Below are 12,531 nucleotides of genomic sequence, written 5' to 3' on the forward strand. Positions count from 1 at the left end.
TAGCCTCTGCATAGAGTGCATGTCCCTAACATGTTCCTATTATTAAAGGGGTTGTCCAGTGCTGGACAACTGATGATCCACCGGATAGGTCATCAGTACATGATCTGTGGGGGTTCGACACCCGGACCCTGCACAGTTAAGCCGCTCTGGCTGCCTCTAAGCACCGGACGTACATGTCGAAAGCAGTTAGCTCCGGCCACTGAATAGCGGCCGAGCTGCAATACTACAGCTCTGCTCCTATTCAAGTGAGTAGGAGCAGAGCTGCAGTTCGGAATATACGGAGCCAACTGCTTCCGGCTCCGTGCATCGCATAACGGGCCATAACATCCGGTGCTTAAAGGCAGCTGGAGCGGCTTAACGGTGCCGAGTCCGGGTGTTGGACCTGCACCGATGATATAATGATGACCCATCCGGTGGATAGGTCATCAGTTGTACAGTAGAGGACATCCCCTTTAAGATGTAGTAAAAAAAAAAAATACTTTCGAACAAATGTGTTTTTGACATTTGAACAAACAGTTTTTAAAAGCCCTCTCCTTTTGGCTGGATTCACACGAGCACATTACGTCCGTAATGGACGGAACGTATTTCGGCCGCAAGTCCCGGACCGAACACACTGCAGGGAGCCGGGCTCCTAGCATCATACTTATGTACGACGCTAGGAGTCCCTGCCTCTCCGTGGAACTACTGTCCCGTACTGAAAACATGATTACAGTATGGGACAGTTGTCCGGCAGCGAGGCAGGGACTCCTAGCGTCGTACATAACTATGATGCTAGGAGCCCGGCTCCCTGCAGTGTGTTCGGTCCGGGACTTGCGGCCGAAATACGTTCCGTCGATTATGGACGTAATGAACTCGTGTGAATCCAGCCTTTCTCTTTCTACATTAAGGCCATAGCTACACACAGATTTTGCAATGCAATTGCTCCAATTTCGACAGTCTTACACCAACCACGTGATATTTTTTTTATTCCACGCCTTTCTTATTGATATTTTTGTTGCATGACAATTCTATGAAAATTTTTATAAAAATAGCATGTATCTACATCTCAATGTATTCTTACCAACTGCTGAAGTAATGGGACAGTTCAAATCGACGTTGTCCCACTATAAAATGTCCTTGTTTAGCCGCAGCCTTTTATGTTAGAAGGATGTTTTTATATGTCAAGATTTTATGTAGAATTAGTTTTTTTGTAATATGCTAATAATATTTCAATGACATCTTCTAGACGACTGCACCTGCTATATCCCGAAGTACAGAACCATTTCTGCCCTCCTCCCCGGAGTTACACAACCTTACTTCAACACCCAGCGAAGCGAAGGTTAGCGGTCTCTAATATCATATATTACAGAAAACATGTATTTACATATATTGGAAAATAATATTTGTAGAAAGAAATTTGCTGTGGAGCTGCTAGAGGGAAAACAGAGCATAGTTTAGAATTTAGTCAATGAATAGAAACTTTCTACTAGCAGTACAACAGTCTAAGCTCCATCTCAATATAGCATTCTTGCTTTGAGTAAAGTTCTGCAACTTACATTATCAACCATTGTCAAAATCTGTTTGCTGTCAGTGAATAAAAATATTCTACTTTACACCCAGAGAGGGAAACTCCTCCTGACGTAGCTGTGGTTTTTACAATGTGTCAATCTAGGAAAACATATGTGACTAAACAAGTTAAAGAAGCACTCCCATGAAAAGTTTTATTGCTTTGCCCGTTTGTAATGGGCATCTCGTACACGTATATGATTATTTACTCACCGAGCGTCTAGTTTACAAATGGGCAAAGCAATAAAAGTTTTCATGGGAGTGCTTCTTTAAGCTGCACAAATCTTACTTCTTTTCTGGATTCCATTATAGATCATACCAACTGATATGTAATAGCAAATTTTCAGCACAGGAGAAAGCTTTGTGTATCGAATGTGCGTAGTTTACAGAAAATTGCCCAGCTGATACATTGTAGCAAACCTTGTTAAAAGAATTTAAAAGGGTCTTCAGGCTTTGACTTTAGGCTTCGTTCACACTTGCGTCAGGGCTCCTTTCCGACGTTCCGTCTGAGCTTTCTGTCGGAGCGGAGGCCTGACTGACACAAACTGAACCCAAAGGTTTCCGTTTCCATCACCATTGATATCAATGGTGACGGATCCGGTGCCAATGGTTTCAGTTTGTCTCCGTTGTGCAAGGGTTCCGTCGTTTTGACGGGCTGAATACTCAGCAGCAGGACACCTTGTAATTAGCTTATTGGAGGATAACCCTCGTAACAAAAAGGGACTGTCTAAAGCGGACAACACCTGTAATAATGTAAAAAATATGAACTGACTGTGTGCTGGACAGAAAACTGGGGTATTTTATATTTTCTGTCACAAATGATGATTGAGAATTTAAAAAAAAATACAGATCACTGGATTTAATTGAATCAGATGTGACGCACCTTTAAAAAAATGTGCGTCACATCTGTATAGAGCATCACAATTGGTAGAAGTACCGTGTGTTGTTTTATCTGTAGGTTTATAATGTAATAGTGAATTATGTTGGGGGACTGAGCGTGCAAGGCTTTGAAACCATATATTTATCTCTCCTCTTCCCGTTAGATTCTGGCAATGCAGCAGGCTCTAAGAAAAAAGTTTAATATTGACCCAGACATTGTGGGTAAGTATGCTAGCTTCTAAAGTGTGAAACTTTTACTACATTTCAGGCTTTTTTTTTTTTTTTTTTTTGTTAAAGTATCCAGAATCTAGGGTCTATTTTTGCAAAAGAAAATGCTGTAGAGCGTCTAGCAAATGTAGCTAGAAATTGCGGGAAGATATATTATATTTACTCCATCTGTATATTAAGAAAGGCAAAACTGGAGAAAGATGATTATATAGCAAGGTTGGTGCATTAGGCTCCAGGAGTTTATCTTGAGGACTACTACTTGCCGTGAGGATGTTTTTGTTTTTTACTTAGGATAGTCCATGTGTTTGTGGACGTGCAATTTGATTTACAACATGGAGAGAAAACAACAGGACAGCTGACTTTAGTGTCAATTGTGAAGATCTAGAAGTACAGTAGTAGTCAGCTTTTAATGTAGACTGGTACTTGGCCAATACAAAAACAAAAAATATCTTCAAATGAAATTATGGGTCTATAAAAACAAAATAATGCTCTGCCACGTTATATGGAGTTTTATCTTCTTTATTGCTGCTACATTGGACAGTAGAGAAGAACAGGAAAAATATGGATGTCGCTGAACTTTGATGTTAGTGAAGGAATTTGAGACATAAAAAAGGAAATCTAAACGTGGATCCTGCATAAAAATTTAAGCCAAGAGCAAAACTAGTCAGTCCATAGAAGGGTGTCTAAGTCATAGTCTATCATTCCATCAGTAGTGAAACATTGACTCACACTAAGAAATTATTGCATTTCACTAGAAGTTTTCTCCTGCTTGGAGGAGAGTTATTTGCATATTTTAGAGACACATTTTTTGAAAATTTGGACCTTGAATTCTCGGAAATGTTTAAGCAGCTGATGCACATTACAAGTTCCTCTCCCCATAAACTGACATTCATTGAATGTCTTTCTGTACTTACAGATAAAGAAGCCTCCTGACCCTGATATTAAACATTAGTTATAAACTAACTGAATGGGTTGACCTGAAAAGCTTCAATTAACCTCCCTATAATGTTCTGATTTCATAGAAGCTTATCTCTACCTGCTGCCCTCTCATCCAAATCATTCTCCTTTATTTCTATATGACAAACACTAGACAGAATGAAGTGTGACTGCTTCATAAGACCTGTTCTATGAGTATCACTATGTAACAAACATTTTCGTCTAGTTATAGAAACATTTTTGATCGCTTCCATCTATACTTCCATCAGTCTATGTGTCACAGTACCTGTTCATATGCAAAGGTCTGGAGGCAAACCGCTCAGAGAAACATACCCCTCTGTCAACAACTTTAGATAAAGATCGACATGGGCTGAAAGTTGGCAGACAAGCCAAGGAGTTGGAAATCAGCCGGGAATTTTTTAAGTTACAATCTAAAACTGGCATATTGTAGATGAAGGAGTTTCGAGACTATCAGGCAGAATATTTTACACAGCAGCAGCCGGCACTCAGAAGTAGCACTCACGGATTGGCAAGTCATAGCAGTAATAGTGTGAAAACTACTGGACAGAGTATGTTTCTGTTTCAGCTGCCATTCTAGAGTACCACTAAAAAAATGGTGCATTGTAGCTGGAGACCATAGACAGAATATGGCAGACGAGCTGCGGATACTCCAGAGAAGTCAAATTGGATTAAATTATGTTGTTGTTGTTGTTGTTGTAGAAGCATAAAGACCACAGAGCACAGTGTGGCAGACAGGAACTGATGGCACTTCGTGGTAGCATATTCCAACGTATTTAACAAGATCGCCAGGAGCAGCTGATAATCGAATGTGTTTGTGGACCTCCAACTTTCTCCTTACGCAGATGTTTAGCGAAGCATGGATCACTATTGTTGGATTTCAACATGTCTGATCCTTTTTTTTTGCTGTAAAATAAGCACCCGAAGAGTATTTAAGAGCAACTTGTCTACCTCTACCCATTAAAATTAACCTTCATAAGCAAGGAGGAAAAAAGGAAGACACGGCACTCACCAAATCCAGATTTTCTTCACATTATTTTCGTAATCCTATATGATAAAACCACATGGGCTGCAAAGACACAAAGTACTCCCATAAAAATCGTCACAAAAGCCGTTTCACATCACATGACGCTTCATCTTGGTGCCTCACATAATGTGATTTTTATAGCGATCACATGACCGCAACAATTAAAATGAACATGCACGCTCTACCTATCCGTTTTATGCGTTTATGGGATGCTCAGGGGAGATGGCTGAGCCAACTATGCATGTTTATGGGGAGGTCGAGGGAAATAGTTGGCTCGTCTTATGTGTATGGTCATATTTAGGCCAGTTGCAGATTAACAAAATACGGGCACATTTCTGCCCCATATTATTTCCTTACATATTTGACCAAGCATAAGGTCTTATGACCCGAATGGGTCATAGGTCCCTATGATGCTGCCAGTTTTAGCCATCAGAACCAAGCTGGGATTTGCATTGATAATACGAGCAAGGAACTGCGCCCATATTAAACACGTGGGAAACTGGCCTTAGTATGTAATTTATTACAGGTTTTTTTTGTGATAGCAACAAGTATGATTACAATAGTGTCTTTTTAACATAATTGAATTAGAATGGATATACATTTAACCCTATAGCTCGTATCTATTTCTATTTGGGTTGGAATGTAGGCAGAAAGAAACAAAACTATTAACCAGTGTAATAAGTAATAAGAATAATAATGGAGAGTAATAGGTGAAAACTGGAGATAAAAGAGTGGAAATAAAAATCTAAGTCTCAAAGGTCAGATAGCTAGGTAACCGGTGAGCTAAACTTTTTAGAAAGGCGGGTATGGCAGACATACCGTCTGGTGGAGATTATTAAGTTTAAATAATATAGATTTTTTATTACTGGTTTATCTCTGGCTTTGTTCACAGATGGTTCCTTTGAGCGTAATGCACTTTACCGTGGCTCCCTGACACAGCGCAATCCAAATGGGAAGAACAGAAAACTGGACCACGTCTTTGCTGTAAGAATCATGGATTAATCAGGGAGGGGATTAAATATGGCTAAAAATTGTAGATTAACTTCGTTGATGAAAAAAAAATGCAATAATGAGAAAAAACAAAAACGAATGCCACCTTTACTTGTGCATAGTAAAACTTGTACATATCCAAAAGGAGCAATAGTCCGAATAGTCATTACTCCCGTTCATTAATCAGCTTCTGTTAATGGGTTATTGAATTGCTGTGAGGAACCGAACTTGTTGCGTGAAGGGTGGGTGATGGATTATATAATACAAGAATAAGAGTCATTATATAGCTTTTGTGTCATTACAATGTACTTGTCTTGCAGAAACCTGTTCTCAGCCAGAGATGAAACAAGGATCAAAGCCTTCTTCAAAACGCAATGGCAACTTCTGCTTCATTTATGCTAAGAGGATAATGTCCTAGCTTATAGCGGCAAACTTTACGTACACAGCCATGTCGTCTATCAGTGCCTGGAACTAGGATATTCAAGGCCTACTCATAAATGTGATTAATAATGGACTCTATAATAGAATCTACTAAAATAGAACTGATAAAATGGACTCATTCTGAGGACTGAAACGGACATGAATTCTATCATAAACTTACATGTGTCACAAGAGCCGTAAACTCTATAGTAATGTAAAAGGTGAATGTGAATCTCCGTGGAAGAAAACATTTGTATTTGTATATAAGGAAGAGGTAAAAGAGTCAGTGGAAAGAAAGCTACATAAATTTACATAATGAAGATCATTGTATGCGAATGTACCGTAAATCGCCAAAATGGTGTCCAGTTCAAGTTGAGTAGTCATCATTTAGACGCATTTTAGAAAAATCTTCACCCTTTTTAATTTAAGAATAGAAAATTATCGCTGAATGAATTGTACATTATGAACATTTATTTTTGGGCTTTTGACTGTTCCTTACCTCTGGGCTCTGTTGTTCGGAAAACCAAAGAGAATGATGTTACATTGTGTCCATTACATTATGTCTATATTTGTATTGAATCTCTGTGGTCTTTATATGTATACTCAGGCTCCTGAAATATCAGTGTGTGAAGTCATCTTATGTGTATCCAAAAGGTACAAGCTTAAAACAATGGAACAAGAAAAGTAGGGCACCCCCCCCCCCTTGCCATTTTACTTTTACTCACAACACTGCCATACCACCAAATAGTGCCAAGATAATACTGCCATATACATCCCAGATACCATTATATAGTGCATAATTTAAAGAAGTACTATTTTGATACTGCATCTTTAGAGCCCACATAATATTGCCATACACTGTAGTTCCCAAATAATACTGGAAGTCAATTCCTAAGTAATACTATCAAATACCTCTAATTAATACTGAGTGGTTTTTACTTACTCCTGGGGTTCCTTTCCTCAGCAACTGCCCAGTTTCCCATCCCCTAACACAGGCCTTGCCTCCGAGTCATATTAGTGTACCCCTACACAATCTTATTCAACAACAAAAAAAATATTCTATGTTTTGCAAAGAGCACAATTTCAGGTATAGTTTTGCACACAGTGTTCTTTATGTGTTCTTTAAGGCCATTATCCACATAACTACTACAAGATTTGTAATCACTCCAACGTGCATGCTTAATATTCTGGATAATCTAAAAATAATAAAAAAGGAAAACAATGAAAATGGCAAAGATTGTGTTACTTCACATACTTGTAATTGATGCATGCTACAGAACATTCTCATCATTTGTACTGACATTGGCACATAGCATAATTTAACCATTATATCATGCAGAAGAAGTACATTACTGAGAATGCTCATCATTGATACCGGAGACGACTTGTTGCAAGAGAAGCAAAGGCGGCCATCTTTGTCAATCAAAATCTGCCACCCCTAACAAGTAAATGCCACTATGCATTCTGTCATGCAACTCCACTCTCTGGAACTCATAACCTGAATCAATCATACATATCATTCTTGGACACATTTAAAACAAATGCCCATCTGAACAGGTCCATTTTGAGTCTTAAAGGCAAATAACAACCTCCTTCTCTACACAGGACATTATAACAAATTGATCAGTTTACCCCCAGACTGCGCTTTGAGAAGAACGTATTACAAATGTTTGTTGTAGATTATCAAGGTTTCATTGTTCACCCAGTACAGAGAATACAAACATTCTAGAACAACATGTTGTAGTGATTTTCTCTTTATAACAGCTCCATAAGATGTCACCAGAGAATATAGCAGATGTGTAGTAATCAGCGGTGCAGCTTGCAGTAGTTGCTGGTCCTACCCATGTCCAGTAGTGGGTGTCAGCTATTTTTTCGTTGGCTGCCGCATGGTTTATGGCAGTTTGCTCTAGTCCTGCTGTTCCTCTCTGTTGCCATCTACATATCCCGGCATACCGGTCTATGTTTTTAGATTTAAAGGCTCAGTACATACGATTCCTGTTGGGGATGTCACACTTACCGGTGTCTTTATATCACAGATCAGAACGCTGCCGCCACCAGCTTGTTCTCTTCCAGCAATGGTTGCAGGGTATTTGTTCTCCGATGTTTCTCGTCCGACAAGCCAACGTCTATCCGTTTGATGAAGCAGAAAACGTGACTCATCGTAGAAGGCAACTCTTTTCCAATCATCAATGGTCCAAATATGATACTGCCGTGCAAATGAAAGCCTTTTATCCGATGCACCTTTGTTAGCATAGGAGCAGTGATCATCCGTCTGCTTCGGAGTCCCATACGCAGTAGGGCTCGTTGAACTGTTGTTTTACGCACACGTCTGGTAGCCCCAGTTGAGTTTCACGGTGAGCAGCTCCACTGTATTAAGTGGTTCGGCCCTCGCGCATCTTCGTAGCCGAAGTTTACCTCTCACATCAATGGAACTTGGTGCCCCGCAGTTTCCACGTCCTTTCTTATTCCCAATGGTGCCATTTGTCCACTTATGATACACTTTCACCACAGCCGCACGCGAACAGTTCACAAACTGCACTGTTTGACAAATACTGCCACCCTTGGCCCGAAAGCCAATAATCATCCCTTTTTGAAACTCTGATAAATCGCATCTTTTACCCATGGAAACGAGTGATTTGTGTTCAGACAGCCTATCACACACCTTATATACCCACCAAGCCTGGCCACGACACATCACTTCCTTCATGGGCTACGCGCTGCTGGCGTCGAAAGTAGGAGGTGGTCATAATAATGTAACTCAACTGTGTATGTCTAAGTAATAGATCTATTTACTGTTGATTTCCTGGGTTAAAATGAGTTATTGTATAATGCTCCTACCATTGACAGGACAGTGGGAAACATTGCTGAGTGGCCTCCCATGTGTTTATAAATGCAACAGACCAACTACCTGTAATCCAGTGCTTTCTGTCAGCCCCTCCAGCCACCGCCGCAGTCATTGCGGAAAAGCATGCAGGGAGGCCGGGCTGCGCATTTACAGATCACGCAGCTACCCAGCCAATAAGAGGACTAGGCACAGTATTTAAAAAGCCAACACACTGGCTTCAATGCCAGTTATTAGGTGTTATTCCCTAGCTAGACTTGTTGTTTCAGAGTATTGCTTCTTAGTTTTTTGACTACTGATTGAACCTTGGCTTGTCACTGACTGTGAATACCCTTCTATTCCTGATTTTCCATGACCACCAATGAGAATCACACACGCTTTAGGCCAGGATCACACAAGCATTTTGTATGCCGTTGGCAGTTTGTGGCAGTTTGTGGCAGTTTTTTGAGCCAAACACAGAAGAAAGAAAAAGGCATCAGTCTTTTCTATATACCTTTTCCAATTTTGACTTTGGCAAAAAAACGACTTAAAACTGTGTGTGATCCTGGCCTTAGGCTAGGGCTACACCTCATCTTTTTGTAGTAAGACTTTGTTTGATACAGTAATGCAACCTAGCGAGGTGCAAGAGATTTCCAGTGATTTTCACATTACTATATGGAGGAAAAAAGTAACTACTACTATTTTACATCTCTCTGAAAATCTCAAAAAAAGATTTTCAAGCTATTCAATGCATTTCAATGGACAGAGATGTCAGAGTCATTTTTGGTAGTGAGCAATAAAAAACACTAGGTGTAGCCCTAGCCTAAATCTCTCTCTTCTGTATCTTCCCTGTCCTGAGGGGTAATATCACTGTATCTAAAACAGTGAACATATCACTTTTTGTAAAAAGTTCTATTAACTATTTCTATTTTCAGCATCTCTGATTAAAAAGTTTTTTTTAGAAAGAATCATGGGTTTAATTATCGTTTTATTCTGGAGACTGCTGGAAGTGGAGCTGTCACGGTCTATATGATCACAAGAAAATAAGGTTAATTTACTTGAATTTTTTGTGTTTCATTAGGACCCAAAAATACGCAACACATTACTGTGCCTGACTACAGATTATCTGACTACAATCTACACTTCGGCCCCGAGCACCACATCCATATCGGTCTGATTTTCGTTGACTACTTCCAGACTACATTACAGTTCGCATCTTCTTTAGGGTATGTTCACACGGCGGGGGTCCGTAACGGCTGAAATTACGGGGATGTTTCAGCCTGAAAACATCCCCGTAATTTCAGCCGTACCGGCATGTGCAGGCGCTTGAACGCCGCGTCAATTACGGCCGTAATTAGCGCTGCTATTCATTGGAGTCAATGAATAACGGCTCTAAATACGGCCAAAGAAGTGACAGGTCACTTCTTTGACGCGGGCGTCAATTTACGCGCCGTCATTTGACAGCGGCGCGTAAATATACGCCTCGTGTGAACAGACAAACGTCTGCCCATTGCTTTCAATGGGCAGATGTTTGTCAGCGCTATTGAGGCGCTATTTTCAGACGTAATTCGGGGCAAAAACGCCCGAATTACGTCCGTAAATAGGCCGTGTGAACATACCCTTATACAGCACCCTTCCTGGTATATTTAAAGAGACTTTACATTGGTCATTGTCCATAGCATCCATACTTCCAATTACTTCCTTTGTATCGGATTCCATCCCCATTATCGGATATCCAAAACCAACCATCGGGCCAGCCAGCTGAGTATGTCAGCTTTGCAGGTGTATTCTGTAAGCAAAGAGCAGACATGTTACATCCACACTAGTCCTGACATAGGACAGATTTACTAAGTTTTATACGCCAGTCTTAGCTTTCTGCTCCACTGGAGTAAGATGCCACGGATTTATTAAGATATGCACGCCTCAATAAATATGCTGCATCTTTTCGATGGCTGTGCACATGACATCCACGGTCGTGCACCATCCATTTCCCCACATCCACCCATTGGACAGAAAATTTAAAATATATATATATACACTAACCTCTTCTCCCCTCTGGATCCCTTCACCATGCCGTTGCTCATACAAGGTCCTGAGACCGAGTAGCCTCAAAGCTGCAATGCATCAATGCATGCACTGTATCACTCAATGTCCTGAGTGCTGGATCACGTACAATATCCTGATGCTGCCCGGCGTCAATACGTTGTATGAGCCGTGGCATGGTGAGAGGGGCTGAGGGCTGAAGGAGCGATGATGTGAGCATACATGTAGTTTTTTATTGATTTTTTTTTATAGTCTGATGGCAGATTAGTCTGATTGGGGGGTTGTCTGATCGGAATGGGCAAGGTAAGGGACCCGGCATTGGCCATTAACTTGCTACGCCCGACAGAGTAAGATCTATGCCAGCTAGGAGCTGGCATTGATTTCCACTATAATTTTTCCAATTTTCTGGCTTAACTTATAAAAAATGTGTTAGTGAATCCCTACTAAAGTGGCGAGGGCGGCGTAAAAATCCCAAAAGTCGCAATTTGTGACTTTTGGTCCCTTTTGTGAAACTAGCATAGAAAAGTTGATGAATTCTCCCCTAATTCGTTTTTGAAAGCTATTTCCATTAAATGGACATACACAATGCTGAACAACCTGGAACCAATGCTCAAAAAGACGCCCCACAGACACCAGCAACCAGCCACCCATACACTACATCGTTCAACAGTTTACAATTCCTCTGAAATAACCTCTTACATTCAATCCTAACCCCAGCACTACCAACCCTGGGGACATCAAAGTACAAGATCATTTTAATGTAACATTTCATATTAATGTACTACAAACTTTCACTCCTACATTTATAATGAGCCCTAAATACCTTAGAGGTTTCTAATACCCGACTCTTCAACCTACAGTGGCTGCCGTTAGCATTTTAGCATATGCAGTGAAGGAACCAGTGCACAACCTCAATAGGATTATAGATTTCCCTCTACAGTGATATAGTGGCATTTTATGACATGGTCCTTCATGTGCATCTGTCGTAAGGAGTAGGACAGTAGAGATTAAGTTTTTTTTAAATAATAATAATAATAACAACAGTCCTTTGTCATACGATCTATTGCGAATAAATTTATTTCTATAAAAGATTTCCAAAATATATATATTTATGTTTCTTTCTAAACTCATGCTGCTACAAACAGGAGTAACGGAAACCAATGTTGTGCTTCACAATTTTAAATGACCGCTGTCTATGCAGGCTTGTATTGCAAGTGGTTTCTCAAAGGGTCTTTTTAGGTTTACATCCTTTTTTCTAAACTGCAATATCACTTTATAAAACCTACAAGTACATTTTAAGAGGCAATGCTATTGGAAGGATATACACAAATACATTATGTGCATGTACTGGAGGTGAAAATGAGCCCATGAGGAGGTGTAACAAACATCTTAAATGCTCATTAATACCATGAGATGAGAAGAGACCTGGCCTTTCCTTTTTTTATATTAAGAACTAAATGGAACTTGAAAAGATAAAAGAGTCACATGTGAGTCATTAAAAGCCACTGCTAGAGTTGGTTAAAAAGAAATTAACATAATGGATTTCAGGGACTGGGTTGGTGAGGGGGGGGATGTGAGTGCTGATAGAGGGGCAAAGGGTTGCTACTGACGTCAAGCCACAGAC

The 12,531-nt window shown here is 40.2% G+C and overlaps 1 protein-coding gene across 2 annotated transcripts in view; it reads left to right on the forward strand.

Moving 5' to 3' along the window:
• The window catches only part of MLPH (melanophilin), a 33,099-nt gene extending 25,847 nt beyond the window's left edge, over positions 1-7,252 (forward strand). For both annotated transcript variants that reach the window (XM_075831180.1, XM_075831181.1), the window contains 4 exons: positions 1,226-1,318; positions 2,589-2,646; positions 5,526-5,617; positions 5,944-7,252. In XM_075831180.1, coding sequence (XP_075687295.1) covers positions 1,226-1,318; positions 2,589-2,646; positions 5,526-5,617; positions 5,944-5,967 — 267 coding nt within the window. In that variant the 3' untranslated portion in view covers positions 5,968-7,252. The remainder of the gene's footprint in view (positions 1-1,225; positions 1,319-2,588; positions 2,647-5,525; positions 5,618-5,943) is intronic.
• The last annotated feature ends 5,279 nt before the right edge of the window (positions 7,253-12,531 follow it).

Source organism: Rhinoderma darwinii, chromosome 6 (genome assembly GCF_050947455.1).
Source record: "Rhinoderma darwinii isolate aRhiDar2 chromosome 6, aRhiDar2.hap1, whole genome shotgun sequence".
NCBI lineage: Eukaryota > Metazoa > Chordata > Amphibia > Anura > Rhinodermatidae > Rhinoderma > Rhinoderma darwinii.